Genomic DNA, 21,803 nt, shown 5'->3' with positions numbered 1-21,803 from the left:
ATATCACAGCTTTACGTCTTTCGTAGACACTTAATGGCCATTAGAGAGATGGCACCCTCGGGAGAGCTCTCCGGAACCAGCGCTCGGTCAGGGATGAGGCCGGGGCTTATTTGCTGCTGTACAAACATTAACGTGCAGGAGGGAAAAGGGGGGCCCTTGCCACGAGCTGGTTTGCACCGACTCGGGTCCTTCAGCAGCAGAACGGTGTTTAGGAGGCACACGTCAGCAGGCAACAACCACCCCTCCCCAGCACGCCCTGCACCCAGTTCGGCTGCTGCCCGTAGAAAGAAGCAAGAGCCCTTCCGGGGGATGGTTTGGTACCAGCTGCCGCAGAGCAGCATCTAACTTGGCAGATGTAAGGATGGTCGTACATGATGAAGTAATGATTTATTTTCTTTTTAAATTGCTCAAGGTTTGGGAAGAATGCCGATTTAGATTGATGGCTGCTGCTCCCCCCCACCCCTTCCCTGTGTATTTTGAGATCTTGTTTTCTTCCTGAAGTACACTTCTGTACCTGCAGTCAGTCTCAAGTGACAGGTCCCATCAGTCATGCAGTCAGCTATGAAACTGAGGTCGGACGCGACCGCTTATTGTCAGTGTGTGGCACGCAGTTCACTTCTTCCTAGGTCTCTGCTCGATAACTGAGGTCTGGTAGGCTATCCAGCTTGTTTTACAGAGGATTGCTAGTTTTACTCCTTGTCAGAACAGGTATTTCTTCCCAGTTTTACAGAGCCTGAGTTTTTATAAAGAACATTTTGTAAGCAAGGAATTGGTTTGCCAAAGGAGAAGCAAGAGCTTCCACCCTCTCCTGACAATGGTAGGCAGTGGGAACAGTGGTCTTAAATTTCATTTTTCCAGGACACACCACCCGTCGCTGCCCCAGTAGGTCTTTTGCTGCTGTGCAAACAGAACTGAATTTATCAGTAAAAAGCCGATGCCGTCAAACGTTGATTGGGACTTTGAACAGCTCTAGCATTAAGCATTATTTAGAGCTCATTGAAACTTCTTTATAAATCGATCAGTTAGGTATTTCAGAAAAACTCAAGGAAAAATGGTACTTATATTCTTGAATAACTACATTCATCACTGCCAAGAAGGACTTTCAAATTGCAATAGCAAAAAAAGGTACAATTTTGACCCTTCAGCAGCTTAATTCGCTGGGTCTCTTCCCATCATGCCATAGCACTACCACAGAACGCGGCAACCCACCCCAGTAAAAAGATACTTTAGAAGCACTGGGAAAATTAGTCTGATGGTGTAATTGCAATCTGTATTCATTTGGAATCAATGAGAGAGAGATTTTTAGGTTTGAAAGCAGGATTACTCCTTGGCCAGAAATATTCAGAGATAAACCAAAAATCATTCATTAAATATCTCTGTCGCTACTGTTTAGGTGCAGACACAGAAAAAGGAGTAGATAGATTATTTAAAGTATGAAAGCTAATTAGGGTTGGCTGACAGATTACTGAATTTTACTTTGAAGAATGGGGCAGGTTTTTACATGACTGAGATGGTAGAATGTGATCAAAACATCATTAAATCCGAACTATCCACCCTCTTTCCAGCTCTGCTTTTTTTTCCCCAGCAGTCTCTGCTGTCCAGTCCATGTTTTTTGGAGCCGAAAAATCATTAGCAATTTCCACTAACAGCACTTCAGCACAAGGAAGAGATGCCTCCGGAGCATATGGGAGTGGGGACAGTGGGTTTTAGCAGCTGGACTCCTTCCCCAACAACATGATGACTGAGCTTGCAGGTTAGTTTTAGGAGTCGGAATTCTACAGTTTTAACAAGGAAGCTCTGTTACATTTGATGCACAGCAATTAAGCCACGTAAATGTATTTTATACAAACATGCATGCTATGGCTTTGTGATCATTTCAGCCTCTCTAACTACCAGGAACTCTTAAAAGAAAACCTCTTAGGAAAGCAAAATGAGTAACAGAGGTGCTTTTTACTTTAAAAAAAACAAAAAAGCAATTGCCAGTGTCTGCCTAATGTAATGGCACTGAGATTCTCCCAGTGTGAGGAGCCAATGACTTGCTATGAAGGATTTGTAGAAGCTTTAGTAGCTTTATGTTTGGTACTTGTCAGAAAGCTTCTCATTTAGGAACATGGATTAAAATTTTTTATGAGCTCAAAGTATTAATTGAAAAGTTAACTTCCCCACTTTGCAGCTGCTAAAAAGGGTACCTAAAACTATGACAAGTTATTATTTCTTCCCTTCCCACCCTACCTTAAGAGCTACATTTATTTAGGTAAGTGTACGTAAAGTGCTTTACATCACTAATGGTTCTAACAAAGAATGTGAGGTTAGACACTTTATAGGGCTTCTACATTTCTTCCCTACTTCATCTGTTTACATGGTTATACAGATTTGTACTTCAGTGTCACAAGGATCTTAAATCTTTAAATCATTTATCCTTAGAGTGCTGTGAAGCAATGAAGTACCCATGCTTTACAAACCAAGGAAGCATGCTTTGTGAACAAGAGACCAAGGCCAAGCTCCTACAAAGTCTTTGCAGAGCAGGATTTCAGGTTTTGCTTGTAAGTTTCTCCTGATCCTGGGTGTTAAAGAAAGTAGGGACAGAACATGGTGAAAAAAAAAAAATCGCCAACCATGATGGAAAGCAGTTTTTATTTAATCTGCTTAAAGAAAACCCAAAGAAAGGTAAAGTTACTCTGGTCTGGGAGAATGGCTTCAAGTAGGACCAAGGTAATCACTATTACTTATTTCTGCTTTCTCCAAAGAAGTCTTCAGAAAAAGGCCTACAAAAACGTAAACACTTTCAAAAGGTCCCATTGCTATTACTTTCCTTTGCTGCAGGTCTATTTTTGTGTTTCAGATCCATTTTGCTGATAATGGGCTTTGTTAATTCCAACTTGTTTTGACTGTTTCTCTAGGCAGGTCAACACCCATGGCAAACACATGCAAGCTTCCAATGTTCTAGAAATATTTTATTATAAAGCACTTCAGACAAACTGATTTAAAAAAAAAGTTCTCATCTGTAAAAGGAAACTATTTTAGAACAACATTCATAAAGAAAATAGACTGTTCTTAAGCATCAACTTCAGTTAGAGCTCTTCTGTAATGAAATCTAAAGACAAAACTGATGGGTCAAGAGCTATTAGTTTTATGCATACTCATAAAAGGGAGCCTAAGATGTTACACAGACATCATGGAGCATCTTACTGTTGATAACGAAATAGGAACATTTGATAGTTAATTCTGGCCTGACAAAGCAGTCCAACATTTAAATATTTTTCAGTCCCAAAAGAGACATACCATTAACAATTCTCATTCAATAATTAAGCCAGCCCTGGGTAAGGGTTCAAGCCACTTCAAAGCATCTAACATGATAAGCTCTTTATTTCATGTACTTCTCCTGTTGATCAGCCAAGATTTTTGCTGAGGATTTGGCATCATAGAAAAGTTCATTTATTTCTTCAATATGCTCTTTCTCGATGCTGTCTTTCCCATTAATCTTGGCAAGCAGGTTAGCTGGGGTCAATAACTGCACAGCATACCTGTGATCAAACAGAGATGGATACATCATTACAATTCCGTGTGAACTGAATATATGTAGGCGTGGGAGATTTGTTAGGAAACACACAGCTCTACCAGCACGTAAAAAGTCTGCAAGACTCTCCAGCACATACATTCTTTAAAGGATGTAAGAGGAGGATTACCACTCTTTTTAACGTCAGCACCGCCAATAGACTGCGTTATTGCAAGTGAGACAAACCTCTCCCATACAAGTGTGAGTTATCCTACAGAGTTCTTAGACCCAATCACACTTAAGAGAAAACCCAACTCTGCTCAACTTACCTTAAGGTTGTCTTGGTACCAATTTCCCCTAAATGGTTTAGAGCTTCTTCACTAATATTAATTCCTTCTGTCTGAGCACGAAGTTTTATGATCTGTTGGGACGAATGAGTAAGTGAGGTACCAGCCCAAACAATTAGTATGCTAAACTACTTAACTTAGTAGCTGGAAACTGTCAGCTCAGAGATGAGACATACTATAAAACAAGATGGTGTGGAGAGTTGTCCTACTGTAACTTACCACTGAACTAGAATCTGTAGAACATTTAAGTCTTAGAATAAGCAAATACGATGTTGAAAAACAATTATCACAAAAGGCAAGTGAAGTAACATCTGGACTACTAACCCTTCATGATAACTGCATGGTTAGCAAAGTATCTCCTAAAGAGCAGAATAAAAGAACTTATACACCAAAACAGAGAAAAGTATGCAGGAAGTAAATGCCAGCTGGAGTCCTGTGGACAGCTACACCAGTTACTAAATTGTACAGTGAATCACTGCTGCTATACAGCAGAGCCCTCCAAAAAGCCCTACAGAAAGCTACGCCCCTTCCTTAGCAGCTCACAACACACTTTTTATTCAATTGACAAGAAGATGATAGTAAAATAAATCAAAAAGTTACTTTCTATGATTCACCTATTCCTACAAGAAGAAAAAAAATCACTAAGAAGAATCTAATCTTTCAGGAACAGTCTCAGGCTCGTACCAGTTTGAAGATCTTTACAAAGTTGGAGAGCAAGATATCACCAATAAGCCTGAGCATATAAAGCTGTAACAAAAGTGGCACAAGTCTCTCGGTAGTCCGTATTACCAGCTGAGTGATAAGGGGCAGACTGGATAATGATGTTGTGTTGTAGTGCTGAGATAACTCGAACTGCAAGCCTCATATAATACAGGTATTTTTCACTTTGGCAGCTTTGTAAACAAGATATCAAGAAGCACTCGTTTAAATTAAGGCCATAAAAATGCGCTAGGGGAGTCAGGGAACAGAGTGGGGGAAAAAAAAAAAAAAAGGGGCTTGAAATGGCAGGAAGTTACGCTAAGATATTAATACCGAATATTGGCAATACTGCTGCAAATTGCAATTTCAGATTGAAATTCAGATTTTTGTCTATCTTTTAGATCACCTAAACATCACCTTCCTTTCATTCAAATACTGCTACAAACAAGGTATCTTGAATGCCACATCTTTAACAATGCTTTTTTCAGTAATTTTTTATCAAGCAACTTAGCTACAACTTACTGAAGAATTGGGGCCCAAGCCATTAACCCAGCAAATACATACACAAGCAAGCTGCTATGAAATAGGAAAACAAGTGTTTATCAGGTAAAATACACTAGGAACCAGAAAATCCCAGTTACAACCTCTAACATCTAACAGCAGACACACATGCAAAAGTTTGATTACAACAATACCTGACTAGCATATGCATAAAAGTGAATTTTCTCCCTATTCTGGTCGCACTAAGGTAACTTGTGGGTCTTGCTCTCACAGCAGCGCTACACAATGGGACTTCTACTTTACCAACACAAAGAGAAATATTTTGAACTGGTTTATGAACAAACTTTCAGTAGATACACAGACAATTCTTTTGCTGATAAAACAAATCAATTGTGAAAGGCCAAGGCAGTCTCACACAGAAACATGAGCAGTGAAAACTTCTTTCTAGCACGAAAGAAAAAAGGGAGCAAAAATAGAGAAATAAATTTATGAATGTCTTATTTTTACACACATACACACGCACCCCCAAACTATATGTAGTTAGAAACCAAAGTTAAGTGTAGTAGTTCCTCCTCTTCTCCCAAGAGAAGTAATCCAAAAGTCTTAATTTAAAGAGAAGGTGAGATTATCCGATTATGGGAACATAAAGTTTGGACTCTATTTTTAGCTTTAGGAAATGCTACTGTAAACACTTGCTTTCCCTCACCCCTGTGGAGGGTGGAAATCACAGCGCTTACCCAGCTCTTCTGAAAGTCAACAGTTCAGAAACTAGCTCTTTAACAGTGTATTATCTGTGTGATAATACAGCACACTAAGCAGGTATTATATATAGCGACCTTAACAAAAAGCAACTCAGAGCTCATACCCCTACTACCCTAACTACACAAAATTCACATACAGTACAGGGAAGTGCAGACAGCAGTCTTTTAACATCTCCAGGCTAAGTAAAAGTCACACTTTAAAATTTGTTTTGTACACAGACATAAAATAATTGTATTATTAAATCATTGGGGTGCTTCTACTGTAATCTATACCATAATGCTTTAAAGTGCCCTCCCAGGCACACAAAAAATCATCCTGAGAATGGCTCACAGCAGCCACATATGAAAAGCTCCTCAAACCAAGTGAAATGAAGCTTTGCCTCTACGTTTATATTCGATAAATGCCTCGGCTTCACCTTGGCACTTATCCAGCAGCAGGAGACTATTATCTTGTGACAACGCTCTCTTCCATTGACACTATCTCTTAAATAATACAAAGAATTGACATGATAAACCGTAATGTCTTTGCATTGTGTCACTTCACAGCATTGAGACGCTAATGAGGGAGGATCTTTGACACAATGCATCATAATGGCACCCAAGCATTATAATCGATACACACAATACATTGGGATGGCCCCACAGGAAAAGTTCCAGGCATTCAGAAGCCTATCTCTGCAACACTTGCTGTGCTTACATTTCCAAACTTGACCAGGAGCATGAAAAACCTCTCCGCTTCAGGCGACAGACCTAGGGGGTTACAGCTACAGTACAGGGCACAGAGGCAAACCCACAGTGGATGAAGCTGCGTTCCTCAGTCCCTCTCTTCCATGAAGGAACAGCCTGACGTCTGGGACCAAAGGTCCCAAGATGTGACACTTCATCTCATAGCAACTGGAAAAGCACTACCTGCTGGAACCTGCAAACTCTACGGGAAGCACATCTGTGCAAGAGATAAGCTCATCTAACAATTCATTGCTATTTCATGCAAGTGAGATGTCACTTTCAGCTCTAGATATGCTTACCAATACAACTCAGAGGGTGGGAATCAGGGAAATTGCATGCACATTTTAACCAGCTTACTGTAAATGGTTACCAAAGCAGCATGCATTTAGGAAGTGGTTAGCTTTCTGGCACAAACCCTGGTTACCACAGACAGCTCTATAGTAACAGAATATGCAGAAACACAGTAGTCAACCCGATAGACTAGAACTCTGGGGACTTTTTACAAGTTCTCTTAAAATGCTGTGCATACCTGCTTCATTTCTTGGGGTGTATACAACATGGTTCGGATAATCATTACTCTGTCCAGCAGGTCCAGCGGTATTCCATGAGGAGACACTACATCCTCTGTGCCTCTAAAGAGAAACCAAACAGAAAAGAGATCGAATACTATTCTGAGTTCTGTACATTAATTTGATTAAAATCAATAGTAAGTGACTACCCATCTACTACTCTACAATTCTTGTGTCTTCCTGCAGAGACACACTCCCCAAACAGAGACAGGAAAAATTGTAGTCTGAAGTTCATACTGGACAGCTCAAAGGAAACAAATACTATTTCTGGAGCTTTTAATATGCCACTCAAAAACAGATAAGAGGTGGTGCCTGTCTGCATTGTATCTTCCAATCGTCTTAACTAATATTCCAAGGCAATTTCTACCAAGGAACAAATCATTCCTATTATGTTGTTTAGCAGTATCAGTAGATATTATATACACTACCATCCATTTGGAGAACATCCCCTCTTGCTGAGCAAGCCTTTACTCTGTTCAATCCTTCTCCCAGTCCCTCCAGTGAATACTGGAGTGGTTCACATTCCATGCTTGCAACTCAGCAAATTGAGAAGTGGAGGTCTGCGCATGAAGGACAGAGCAGGATCCCCCCAACCATTTTATTTGTTTGACATGTAACACCCAACAGCAAAGGCTGCAGACACATCTACTTTTGGCTTTCCAAGATGACCATGATTTGCTGTGAAATCAAGAGTGAAGATATCCAGATTTCATGAGATCTACAGAGACTGCAGGTAAAAGCAGTAAAGTGGTGGTAGAGCACTACATTTCTGAGTTTAGTACTAGTATTTAAACACTGCAGCTTTGGCCATGGCTCTCCTTGGCAAAAGAATCAAAATGCCCTGCAATCATCCGCTGTACTCTTGAGCAGATGGCATCCTCTCCTCTGAAATGATTCCTTCTCTATGAGGTTACAGAATCAACTATACTGTCTATACAATTAGTATTCCTGCCTCCCAACCCCTTTAAGGGCTGTCAGCAGGCAAATCAAAGCATCACTAACTACTTGAGAGAGCAGTATACAGTTAAGAGCTTGCTTTTAAGGACTTAATTTAGCAATATTGGATCCAACTGTTACATGGAAAACTTCCTTTCTTAAATCACAGTTTTCAGATAACAAGATCTGCAGTGAATCCATGCTGAAAGATCTCCGTTTGCTCTACTTTTACAAGACAAGCCTTTTTATGCCTTTGCAAAGAGAGCATTGCAATGTCCACCTTGAACATTTTTGAACGGCTTATCACCTTCACTTCCAAGCAATGCAAACAGAGAAAGATTAATACCAGATGAGCCACTAAGAGGGAAAGAAATGGCTGGTTACACAGCTGAATTAAATCAATTTGAAGAGTAGCAATCATTGCTAATGACAGCTTGTTTAGACATAATTAGACCTAGACCACAAATTAGCAGTAGAACTTAAGAAAGAATGTGAAAGAGGAGAGCATTTTTACTGAACATGCGAAGAATGCATTGTGTGGGTGCAAAATACTGTAGTGGAGGCACGAACTTGATTGGAGATTAAAAACAAGTTAGTTGGCAAGACTGAAGAGTAACAGAAAGCCAGACCAACACAGCAGGAAAGAATGAAGAGTAGGGAGAGGCTGAATTGTAACATGGTTTAATAGTAAGAACAGTAAATTTAAGTCTGATGCAACGAGGAGAGCAAACAGCAAAATAATCCAGAAGAAGCAGGAAACTATGACATTAGAGGTTTGTAGTTCTTGTGTTTTCAATGTCCCTAATGTGCAAGCATCAGATGTGTAGAGGCATCCAATGAAAAAGGTAATTGTTATAGATCACCCAGGAAGTAAGACAATGCAGAAGCTGTTACGAGAGGGGTGTGTCAGTGGAGGTAAAAGGAGTAATTCCATCCTGCTTTAACTCAGTCAGCTCGGCATTAAGTGCTTGTCCCCTCCGGAAGCTCACATGTAGTTCTTGAGCTCTGATGCAGTTTGCAACCCATGTGTGGGATTATCACAGATGTCAAGAGACAAAAGCCTTCAAAATTGTCATTCTACTGCTTCAGCTAATTCCAAGATTTATGGACCAATGACAACCAGAAAATTCAAGTTTAGACATCATACCTGATAACACAGTTTCCTCGATTGGAAGCAAAGATGACTATGGGTGAAATGGAAGATTCCAGTGCTCGGTGCAGGTATGTGAAACATTCAATATCCAGCATGTGCACCTCATCTACAAAGAGTACACCTGGGACTAGCTCTGCGATGCCTTGATCAATGTATTTATTTACCACTTTATTTATCTCTCCTCGAAGTTTGTCTGAGAACAAAAGGAAACTGTTAGTTGTTGTACTGCTAGTGAACTATAGGTCTGTATGAAAGGCTTAAGGCAAGTAAAACGGTCCTTTTATTTTTTCATGCTTTGGTATCTTACTGCCACAAGGAAAATCTGTGACACTAAAAATTCTCTGGCATTCAGTCCTGTAACAGGGAGACATCTGTGCAACAAAATATTTCTAAACTGAACTTCTCACACTTCACTGGGGTAGTCTGTCCCCTCACATGGCTTATGAAAACCTATTATTTTTGTGGCTTTGGGGAGTTTGGTGGTGATGGCAGTCAGTCAAACTTCAGCTTAAAACATGAAATAAAGTTTCCAAGTATGGCTGAAAAGAACATAACTGAAAAAATAAAATATTGCTACTGTATTTCAGCAAAGATGTTGTTTAACGAAAAAAAAAAATAGGGCTATATAAATTCCTGTGAACATATGGATCTCAAAGCTATTCAAGATGTTACATCAATAAATCTGACATTAGAATAAGCAACATGACCTCTGGAACAGATGAAATACTTCAAAAGACCGCCATTCAAGTTAGGTATTGAAACAGTCTTTGATCTAAATTTAGATAGTCACTTACTGAAACATTTCTTTCAAAGCAAAAAGGAGAACAGATCTTTCTGTAGATATTTTTTTCTCCAATGATCTGTAGGTAGGAAGAGTAGCACTGCACTTCTGAGCATCAAGTCAATAGACAGCTGCTACAGACGTGTCTAAACCAAACCAAAGTTAAGAGTCTTTGGAAGCCATTTTTCTGCCCCACAGAAATTCAATACGTTTGCCTCACATAAGAATGCACGTTAATAACGTTTTTTAGATTTTGTTGTTGCTTTGCAGTTTTGCTCTTTGTCAAAACTGTGAGCCTTGCACTCTCTTGCAGGTATGTTTTGAGAAGGGGGATGGCACTAGCATTCTGACCTCTCTCTCTCCAGAAAGACTGGTATATATTTTATCACTGTATGTGTGAACCAATACCATTGTATTCTTTCCAGCCGTTGCAATTCTAGCAGCTATATCACTACTTTTCAAAATCTGAGTACTTATGAATAAATACCACACAGGCATTCACAGAGATGCTGTGTTAGTAACCCCATTTTTAATCATTTTCTAACTGGCAAATATATAGGTTATGTTGATCTAAAACCACTGTGCAGGATTCATACCAGTAATTTCGGTTTTCTTAGGCTTCATCAATTGTCCCATCATAGAAAGGATGTCTTGTCCACCCTAGGAAAATAAAGTTACAGATCAGCTATGAGGTCTCATAGTCAACACATACCTAGAGAATTTTATAAATCAGAAATTGGTTAAAGAAGTTGTTTCTTGCAGTTAACTTGATACTTTATATCAGCAGTGGTGGATAATCTGTCAAAGGTTAGGTCACTTCACCGCAGCAGTATTCTAAACATAACTATTTAGATACCTCCTCACCCCTTCTTTAGCCTTGTCATTTGGAGAACATAAAAACCCCCAAGGAGATACCCTCTTTTAAAAACACTGGCACGGAGAAGGACTGAAATTGTCCAGGAACAGAGACTTGGATTGCCTGCATGCACGGTAGGTGTTCAACCTGTCAACACAGGAACAATTATTCTGACTTTTGAATAGCATGATTTTTATCAGATAAATGATTTTGTTGGAAAAAAGGATGTTTACTTTGAAATTGAGTAGTTAAGGGATCGTAGTATCATACTGTAGGGATGCCAGCCTTTAAACAAAGATATTGTTAGTGGCTTTTGTCTATGACATACATGGAATCCCCTCAATACCGAGTTTATGTTAAGATACAGTGAGGAGCAATTTGCCTATTTCCCATTTTTTTGCTGCAGTATGTTCAGAGCTCTATGAAAGTCACAAGAAGTTTAACAAGAGGTCATGAAACATTTCTGAAGCAAGCAGGGCCATCAACAGAATCCACAGCAGTCAAAACACTTTCACCTCTTATGATAGTGCTTGCAGGTTCCATTTCATGGCCACAAAACCATAAACACAGAACAGAATATATTAATCCGCATTCAGAACTTTCAATAAATAGAATGATGCAGATCTAGCTGCTGCTACTTCACATCTGTAGACAACTTTCCTTCTGCAGAGAAAGTAATAATCTCTTTTCCTGGTCAAGAGGAGCAGCCCACACTGCTCTTTTTCTGCAAGGGATGGAGCAAAGAAGAGAGCTAGGTCTAGACCATGTATATACTGTGAAGGTAACAGATCCCAAATATCCTTGTGGAAGCTCTGGCTATAAGGCTGTTCTCTGAAGTGTTAGGAAATGTACTCTGCCAAATATTCCATGACCAGATGCACGAATCCTAATCTAGCAACTGCTTCTTTAAACTGTACAGCAGGGCCATGGAGGCAGTCAACTGCAGCATGACCTCCCTGAAGAGAGGAGAGGTAGACCAGCCTTCAAGATGTAACACCTACTCCTTTTCCTATAGTGGAATCTTTGGGGGTGATCTAGGACAGCTCAGCTTGCCACGTCTCCTTAATTACTGCAGTAACCACCACATCTATGTCAAATGATTTTTCTGTAAAGACTTCATCTGTGGAGTCAGATACCTGAGGTCGAGCATTGGCCACATCCAAGTCATGCAGGGTGACATCCTGAATAATTTCCTTTTTCTTGTGCACATCACCCTTTGGCAAGGGAACATACTCTTCAGCTTCAAGGTCAAATTCCGTAGCATAGATATCACACCTGCCTTGCCTCTGAGGAAAAGCAGAGAAACCCAGGTATAGAATTAGTTTCAGTGCCAAAACCTTGAGTGACACCAACTTGATAAAGGGCTTAGTTCACAATTCCAGTCCTGACAAGCTTCAGCTGACAACTCAGACATCCCACTCCCTGCTTAGCAACAGGCATGGCATACCCTATCTACTGATCAAAGCTCAAAAACTCTGTTGAAAAACACCTGATATTTTCAGTAGTAAGAATATTCCACTCCTCTCTCCCCTTCTTTTAACCGTATGCAATTCTTGCTAAGGACAAATCCAGCAGATTAACTAAAGATTGCGAGAACTGTTCAAGACTGCTTTGTAGGTGGGTGATTTATTATATGATAGAAAATATTATGCTCATCCATTAAACAGCAAGTATCGCTATACACTACTTTCTAAATCAGATATGAAAAGAATGCTAACTAATGCAGTATTCCCTTCTACATGTATATATCTTGTGGAGAAAATACCAGAGCGATAAAAGAAAGATTAAATACACTGCACGTGTCAGCCTGAAAATGACTAAAGTTGCTTGGTTTTTCCCCCTTCCCTTAAAGATGTCTTGATCTTACAGAAAAGAAAACTCATCCAGACAGCATCAGTGATAGCTTCCTTGCCAGATGACCTTAATTGTGAGCCAGATCACCATGTTCTTTCAGTGCAAGAGAGAATTTTCTCTCAAGATAAGGAAAACACTGGGCTCTCTTTAAAACTTCCATGTAACCATTTCATGTCAGTTAAGGTTAATAAATCGGAGAGCCTTCTGACAAAAGCAGAGAAAGGTCTGCAAGAATACATGCACCTGCATAAAAGTGCAGAACTTTTACCTTGACGGCTCCACTGTTTGCTTCAATATAAATAACATCGCCAGTTTCCACTCGCTCCTTCTGCAAGCTTTCAAATATGCTTGGGTCCAGCTGGAGGCAAGCAAACATTATAGTGGTCAAAACAGTTCCATTTTGTTATGGTAATCAAGGAAAAGAAGTTTCATCTAAAGCTCACTCCCACCAGACAAAATTAAACTCCAACTCCCCCCAACAGTACCTCTAGGATTTTATAAAGCTGTAACACCTGGAGTAGTGATAGAGAATAAATTTGGAAGAAGATGCACCCAACTTTCTTACCAAAAATATCTGCTGTCTGAAATGACGGTAAGTGCCAGAAACGTTATGATACCAGTTACTAACGCAGGATACGCCTTTGTGTAATGTGACAACATATTTATACCTAGGAAGCAGCAATTCTCTTCCTTTCTAGCAAAAATTCTATAAAAAATCTGGCTATAGCATTGAATTATGCTACTTGATTTCTTGAGTCTTTATCCTCTGTGCAGCTATGTGAGGAAGAGTGGACGTGGAATATGCTAGATGCTTTTGTTTCTCTCAGTACATGTTTATCCACTTTTGCTCTGCGTTTTCTTATTTTCAGGGTGAACAAATGCAAGACGATACTTAACAACAGAGACAGTTTTTCTGCTCTCTTGTACTCTGACAGGGGAATTGAACAACATGGACAGAGACTTGTACAAGAAAACAAAGGGAAGGTGGGTCTGAGCTGGCAAACTACCAGCTCAATTTCCAGTTCTCTATCAAATATTCACTAGAGCGTATCTCCCCATGTAGAAAGACAAGATGTGACACAAAGAACCATTTATACTAAGGTAAGCAAGATTCCCCAAAACCATCCTCAAAAATTCAGTTGAGAGTCAGGAAAACAAAAATAAACAAGACCTTTCTCATATGTTTGTTACCATCAACATGAATTTATAGCCAGGGTCAGAGTGAGCGTATCACGGATGACACAGATCATAGTTCAGATTCCCAACTCAGCCCATTTTTCTGTGGTATTAGTAATGCTGCAAAATTGCACCAGGGTCTCTTCCTGCCTAAACTCGCCTTTAACTCGTTGAAGATACAAGTGTGTGCTGCCACAAAGAAAAGTAACAGGAGCCCCTGAGCAGCGGGGATATCTCTAATTTCAATTAGTAGGAAACAAGACTAATAGCTCAATATTCTACATAAAGCAGAGAAACATCAGGAGTAGGATAAAGATATCCAGCAAAAGAAAACAGCCTCCTGGCGTCTCCATCTACAGAGATGGGGACCAAGAGCTTGAAATGGAAATAAGAAGTGCAAAATATAGAAGATGCAGACCCAAAATACTTAAGAAGACTTTTGAGACTACCATACATACCTTCAGCTGTTTGGTTCCCTTTGCAGTTTTGAGTCCTATAATTACATGGCTGATGGTTTTGCCATAGCCCCCCATAGGGTTTTCAGTCTCACATGGAGTTAGTTCTGTAACTTCTCCTTCATAAACCTCCTTGGTCTCTTTAATCCTCAACCCTGCAAGAAATTGTTTAGAATAGCTTCAATATATGAATCAATGGCTGTATACACTCAGGAGCCTGCTGCATTACTGCCAACAGAATGTAACATAGTATGAGGCTACATTACATTTACTGGTAATTTTTTACCTTTAACAATGGAAAGATTAATTATTGTTCTTCAATATTAAATGAGAATATTCACCCTGTGTCATCAGGATGAAAGTTCAGCCCAAGTTTTGATCTGCAAAGCAGTTTAGTAAACTCTTAAGAAATTATTTTCTTCCAATCATTATTACTAGTTCTTGAAGCAAATATCAGTATCTTCTCTCTTTTCACCCCCCCAAGAGTGGATTTGTTTGATCTGTTCCCCTACACTGAAGTCAGAGAAACACAACATCTTCTGAAACAAGTGGCACTAATATAACAGAGTTTTACATTATTTTTGGACCATCAGAAAACTCCTGCAAAGCAAAGAAAAAGACAGGAGAAAAAAGTAGCTTCATAAAAAACTTTACGTTTTAGCAGCTGAGCTAAAAATAACATAAATTGATTAACAGGTACTGTGTTAGAACCTCGTAAGATTGAGAAAAGGTTAATATATCATTTTAAATATTTTTCACGTTAATAGCAAAAGGAGAGCTAGATAAAATTCAGCAAAAACTGCTATAATGCAAATTTAAAACTATTTCAAAATAGCTGACAATGACATCCTTCATTTTCAGACAGCCGAGCAATCATCATAGTATCTGGGTATCTCCTATTCTAGTCAGAACCATTGTAATTAACTAAAGTTACTTTAAATTGATGAATAATACAGGGCTGAAGAGTTTTACAGTTAAGACTGTTCCAAAGAAAAAACACTATCATCACCACCACCACTACAATTATGCATACCTTCTAACTACATAAAAGTTCAAAGAACCCACATCTGAAGAGACTCTATAAAGTATTTTATGAGACACACATGCCATACCAAAAATAATGAATGGGCTGTAACAAGATATAAGGAAGTCATCCTGCCCAGTCTGAGGCTATTAGGACTTTATAAAACTTTCCTTGTTCCATAACTTTTCATTTAGCTTTGAAATAGATCAGACACTTCACCAGTAACCTTGAGCCGCTGATAGGGGAATATAGAACTGACAAACACGAGTCTGTCTCCCCCTACTGGGCCCAAATTAAGACTAGGATCTGAAATGCGAGAAACAGGTTAACGGCGGATAGCATGGCAACTTCTTGGTAAAAAATGTTTCCTTTCTTTTATTTAGCACCAAATAAAAAGTTCTATGGAAAGTTAATTTCAGTAGTTTTTAAAATTTTTTTTCAGGTATGTCAAAACATCAGACAAAAAATTAATGAACCTTTGAGTTACAAAACTGACCTCATCACATAGGCTACACGTGCAAGGAATGTGAAGCAATATGGGGATCTGTAAAGTAAAACTGCTGGTGCTGAAAACTGGACATTCACAGGTTTCTTTTTCCTTTTTGTTCTGCTTTTAAACTTCCAGCACAATCTCTATTCTGCTCTGAAAAACTGGAAGCCCATGTGTGTTTGGGATATATTTTTCTATGCCGCTAAAGCCCGTCTTCCTGTTTCATTTAATCTGAAAAGAATTCATTTCACATGCTCAGACTGTTCCACAACACAAACCAAACATGAGTCAGCAAGGACAACCTAGAGATCTGCTTCAAAAGCATCCCTCTAATGTGCTCACATAGATATGTCTATAGAAATATTTACAGGCAAGCATGACCTGAACAAAAGTAATTGATGCTTTGAGATTGCTGCTGATTATCCTTTGTTTTCAAATGAATTTGCATGTATCAACTACAAATTTCATTCTCAAAAGAGTTCTTAAACTGAGGTATCTCCTACTTACAAATCAGATGAGAGTCCAAGAAGGCAATAGTGGGCGATTTCATTTTTTGGTTCAACAGAGTTAAATATGGAGTTAAATAGCACTTGTTTGATTTACCAGCAGATACCATTTGGAGACTCAGGGAACAGATACGCTATTTAAGTGGCGATTCCAGCAGTTATTTTTTTACTGCAACTGAGCTCTAACATTAGCTACTGTCATACTTGCCAGCTGCTAATAAGCTCTATACAGGAGTAATTTCTCTCAAGTGAATTTTTTTAACCTGTACAATTCCATTTTCTCATCTCCCACTCCATCCCCTTCTGTTTCTTTTTATAAACTCTCTACTACATCCCAAACAGCACTTGGACATGAGACTATGTCAAGTCTGTTATTAAAAGAATCTCAACAATAATACAAGTTCTGTAAACTCAGAAACACACGTTTCCTTATACAGTGATGGGTCCAAACCAGTCGGATTCTGCTGTTTCCAAGAAGAAGAAGAAGAAAGAAAAAAAAAAAAAAAAAAGGTTAAACATTCACGTTAATATCTCTGATTATTTTTATAAATTGAGGTGGCTAAACCCCCTGAAAGTAAAATGCAAAATATGAGCAACAGATGATGTACACAGAACCTCCTAGCAAGGAATCATATGAAAAACCAAAAAACCTAAATGAATACTTTAGGTATTGATTGAAATGTGAGCTGAAGCTTCTTTTGCACCCAGTCACAGCTGATACTGCGCTGTGCATACAAAATCATTTTTTAAGAAATGCACTCTTGTAAATTATTTGTTTACCAGGTAGGGAAGCTAAAACATACCTGAGATTTAAACACAATTAGAAAGTGTTCCATTAAGAGAAATTGTGGTTACCAGTCCTTTAAAATATTTCAGTTGGGTTTTTTTATGCTGATAAAAATATTCAATAAAGGCTGTGTTATGGAAATGTGACATGGAATTCAACAGAAAGGAATAAAACAAGTTCCATCTTTCATTAACATTAATATTTGTTTAGAAGTGTCTCTGTATTGACATTCAGGGAATGCAGGGAACTAACAATGTAGCTGGCTGTTAAACCTCAGAGAGTTAAAATACTGCTATCTCTAGAAATGACAACACAGATGGCATAAGTTTCATCCGTTGGTTCAGGTTTCCAAATCTCTGACAGGGAACTTCATCACATCAAGGAAATTTTGCAGACTATTGAGTCTCTGGCTTCCCTCCCCCAGGTCCTGCCAGTTTCATGGTAACTAGAAGACCAGGGACTACTTAGAGCTGCCTTCTTACAAAAGTCAATGGAATACTTTTGTTTCATTGCAAAACTGAGAGACTTCTTCCTCACTGCCATGAAATACTTAAATGAAGTCCAAAGGAAAACATGGTACAGAAACCAGGAAAATTAACTGTTAATACGTCAATACCAAAATCAGCTAGGCTATCTTTAGCCAATCCTCATACAAACAAGGGCCACTTCTAACTGCATTTATCAGTTGTCAGCAGCAATCACCTAAGAGATTTTAGATACTCATTGAGGTAATGCTGCAAACTTAACCAACTTCCATCAAGCTTGCAAAAGCACTCTAAAACTGAGGAAGACATTAAGTTAAGACATTATTTGTTTTGTTAGCAGGGAACTTTCTTTGTGCTCACTGTAATACTAAGTCAGGCTAACACTGCACTTGGGAGTCCCTGACTATGATTGTTCACTTAGTAGGGTGAAATCACTAAAATAAAAACAGGCAAGAGCATTTTTCCATCTACAAGTATTTCTGCTAACGTAAGAAACTAAAAATATTTTTTCTTTTAGCTTTATTCAGTCAGAGGCAAAACTAGATGAACCTAGAGGATGAGAGGAGAATCTGGGGAAGTAGAATAAACTGTAATACAGCAATTAAACTGTGGTTTATAAACAGAAAACCTGACTCCACTAACTGTGGAAGAGATTCACTAAATTAACATCAGTACTGAAAGAAAGAACATACCATTATCTGAAAAACCACCATGGCCACTGAAAAGTTTTTCCTTTTTAGATGACTGAGAAAACCCAAAATAAGTATCATGCAAACACTTAATTCTTCTGTTTTTCTAGAGCTTACCAATTGCACGTCGGAAGTTTTCCATTAGAACTTCTGTTTTCTTGATCTCAGTAGAATAGACCTCACTTCCAACCATAGGACAAAAGGGAACTTTACTTCCCAGTTCCTGAGCAATAGCTAAAGCCAAAGCAGTCTTTAAAAAAAACAAACACAAAACCAACATGTTAATTTTTGTGAGAATTAACAAAGGATTCTTTCTGCACAGATGTAACTTTCCTCATCATATTACCTTCCACATTATCAACTATCAATTTAAGATTAAAAATGTTCTACCTGACATGTATTTCTCCATACAACCCTCCTCCTCCCAAACAAGTTAGGTGCACATAAAGTGACTTTTTTCAAAGACTAATAAAACATCTCTAAGGAACAATACTGGGATTTTGAATTTGACATCGAATACAAATGCAAAAAAACTTAAATATCACTGGAAAAAATAAACAAAGCAAAAAATATTTGGGCTTTTAATATAAAATTAACTTCTAAGACTCTTCTGCAGAGACCATATTACCTATTTGTTTGGTAACCTACAACAGGTGACTTGACATTAACGGTGCCTGAACACACCACCGGATTTTTGCCATGTTGATGACATGGCAAAAATCAAAATATAAAGCAGGAAGCCATCAATACATTGATTTTAAAAAAATTCCAGTAATTAAAACATTGCATAACTATTACCCTAAGCCGTTTTTTATAACAAATTACATTAGATACAGGAATAATTTCTTTCGTATAAAAGAAAAATAATAATACCTTGCCAGTTCCAGGAGGTCCAGCCAACAGCACAGCTCTGCCAGCCATTTTCTTGCTTTTGATTAGTTCCACTATAACCCCACAAGCCTGTAAGTTAAGTAAGTCTTTATACCAGTAACACAAGTATTTCTCTAATATCTTCTCTTCCAATACTACTAAAAGTGTTTAGAAATATTAGGTTTTGTGAGTCCGCTAAAAATAAAGAGGATTTCAGTTTCATGCACGCAAAAAGGGAGGCAAGTTCAGAAAAACCTACTTCCTACAATCATTTTATCTCACACAGACACTAAAAAACAGAAAAAAAAATCACAGATGACGAAACTCAACCTAAGAGCACAGACTCCTTTCCCCCTCCGGGAGTTGCATGCATATATAATGGTTTCAAAATACGGCAGGAGATGCACCTTTGGCTTTCTGAAGGGCAGAGCAGCTAAAGCACCTGCCCAGGCCAAACGCCGGACTGAAACAGAAGCTTCAACCCCTACTTGCACCAACTCTCTTCACTTTTGGTAGGTTTCATTGCTTTTTATACCTCGATTTCTACGTCTAAAACGCGGGAGGCAGCCACCAGCCCTTGCCACCAGCTAATGCGGAAAAGTAGTGGCATAAGGAACAGCCTCGATCCCCATCGCTTCTCACGCAGCAGAGGAATACACGGAGGATCCGAGACGAAGACTTTCACCCACTATCGGGACTTCTAAGAACACCCAGCACAGACCAGGGCCCCTGAGACTGCCACCTCGAGCCGGGTGGGGGCTGCTGGGCCCCACGGGGGCCCTGGCCAGGCCCCGCCGCCCCCCTCGCTCACCTCCCGCGCATTCTCCTGCCCCACGAGCCCGGCCCCCGCCGGCTTAGCGGTGCCGCTCTCATCCAGCCCCAGCCCCTTGACATGGCTGTGGGCAGCAATGCGCTGCGTCTTCGAGGTGCTCTTCACCTCCTCGATCTTCATAGCGGAGCAGCACCGTACCCAAACGCCCACACTCGCCACACGCGGCCCGCGCGTTACCAAGGCTCCCGGCGCGCGGCCGCCCCCGCCCGCCCCGCCGCGCCATTGGTCCTTGTGGCGGCGCTCTCGGTATTCATTGGGCGCGGTGCATGCCCGTCACTGGCAGGGAGTGCATTTCTTTAGGGTCCGTCCACCCGTTTCCGTGTGCGGCGTCTTCAGCGGGTCCGGCTGGGTGCGAGCGCTGCGGCGGCATTGGGCCGGGCCGGGGGGAGGAGGAGGAGGAAGAGGAAGAGGCTCCGGCCGTGCCCGGCCTGAGCGGGCTCCCTGTGGGGAAGCAAACGCAGGCCCTCGGTGGGGGCGCGGGGAGCAGCTAGTTTTTGCTCGGCAGTTTCTTGGCCTCACGTCTACATGAACACCTTCTGCCTTCATTGGACCTGACTGGCGCTGGAGCCAGCGCCTCCCACCGCGGCGGGGCAGGGTGAGCCCCGAGTGTCCCCTGGCTCGGCTCGGTGGTGGGCGCTGCCCACGGACGGTGGGCCAGGGCCTTTCTGGAAAACTCTGCTGGGTTTAGCTTACAAAAGTAAGCTGAGGCTTTTCAAGGGCACCTTCTGAATCCTTGTCAAAGACCAAGTAAGGCCAATCTCTTACCTGCTTGGTGTTGATCACTAACTTATATCTTTCACTGTAACTGCAAAATAATTCTATCCCATGTGCCCAAAACCTTTATGTAAGCACCTGAGGCTTTGACATATGCTGTATGTATGTAGCGTGTATGTTTCTCCTGAGCTTTGACCTATGGAAATGAGGAAAAATCCTCCACCTCCTCAGCAGGTAGTTTCGTGGCCTCACAGCCTTTACCCAACACTTCCTCAGGCCTGTGGCACTACAGCTTTCAGGGTCCTACAGCCTCTAACTGTGGGGCAGCTGTAGTTCTGCTGCACCTTCTATGTAGTGCTTAAAATGGAGGTCACTCACACTAAAAGCTTAGGTGAGATCTGGGAACCTACAGTTCCACTGGCTTCTTGTTTGTAGATATTGGGATCTGTCCCCCCTAAAAGAGGGGACTCTCTTCCTATGGATATATAGTGTTTTCTGTGTTTGCTCATGAAACTATAGCTGTGTGCAATGTTCAATGCCAATGGATTAACATGGTATGATGCAGGGATGGTGCCATCTCTGCTTTCCCGTGTGCTGCCAGGGAGAATTGCAACGGCAGTCCTGTGGTGGTGCAGGCAAGGAGAGCGGCTTTTAGGAAGGCTGGGAGTTACGGTTCAATTTTCAGAAGCCCGGTGAACAATATATATGCTATTCATTCCCTTTTTGTCTGAGAGCTTCCATTAGTTTTGTCATAAATGTCATTCAGCAAAGAAAAGGCTTTGCTATTTGTTGCTTCCTTTTTCCGTTCATTATTCTGTCAGTTTACATAATTAGTTTAAAATTGTAATTATAATTGCACACATATGTAGTTCAACACCTTTGTAAGGGTGTGCTATTATACAACTGTTTAAGAATTTTTTAATCTAACGAATATGAGCTCTCCTTTAAATAATTAAAGTGTGTATACTGTTGGACTCTATACATCCTCTCAGGGTCATATTAGTCACAGAATACAAATGTCTAATGCGTACTGAAGTGCAGACTTTTTTCTTTGTAAAAGAGCAAATATACAACTCTGATTTCTCTAGTGCATTAA

The 21,803-nt window shown here is 40.1% G+C and overlaps 1 protein-coding gene across 1 annotated transcript; it reads right to left on the bottom strand.

Annotated features, from left to right (window-relative positions):
* Positions 1-2,933: 2,933 nt before the first annotated feature.
* Positions 2,934-20,199, bottom strand: RUVBL1 (RuvB like AAA ATPase 1). Its single transcript, XM_005432517.2, has 11 exons — positions 19,973-20,199; positions 19,165-19,251; positions 18,409-18,541; positions 14,314-14,465; positions 12,948-13,037; positions 11,962-12,111; positions 10,566-10,629; positions 9,183-9,381; positions 7,060-7,162; positions 3,826-3,917; positions 2,934-3,524 (listed from the first exon to the last, which is right to left on the bottom strand). Exons 1-11 carry the CDS (start codon positions 20,111-20,113, stop codon positions 3,365-3,367), a joined length of 1,371 nt encoding a protein of 456 aa, XP_005432574.1. The 5' UTR covers positions 20,114-20,199; the 3' UTR covers positions 2,934-3,364.
* Between the last annotated feature and the right edge of the window lie 1,604 nt (positions 20,200-21,803).

This window comes from Falco cherrug, chromosome 4 (genome assembly GCF_023634085.1).
Source record: "Falco cherrug isolate bFalChe1 chromosome 4, bFalChe1.pri, whole genome shotgun sequence".
NCBI lineage: Eukaryota > Metazoa > Chordata > Aves > Falconiformes > Falconidae > Falco > Falco cherrug.
The sequence above is the reverse complement of the archived record's forward strand: the minus strand, read 5'-3'. Positions and strand labels throughout refer to the sequence as shown.

Excerpts from the sequence above, each read along its gene's own strand:
- RUVBL1 (XM_005432517.2), bottom strand. The coding sequence starts at position 20,113 with ATGAAGATCGAGGAGGTGAAGAGCACCTCGAAGACGCAGCGCATTGCT. Across the intron at positions 19,252-19,972 it reads GGCAGGAGAATGCGCGGGAG|GCTTGTGGGGTTATAGTGGA; the intron begins GTGAGCGAGGGG and ends CTTAACTTACAG. Across the intron at positions 9,382-10,565 it reads TAAGAAAACCGAAATTACTG|ACAAACTTCGAGGAGAGATA; the intron begins GTATGAATCCTG and ends TTTTGTTCTCAG.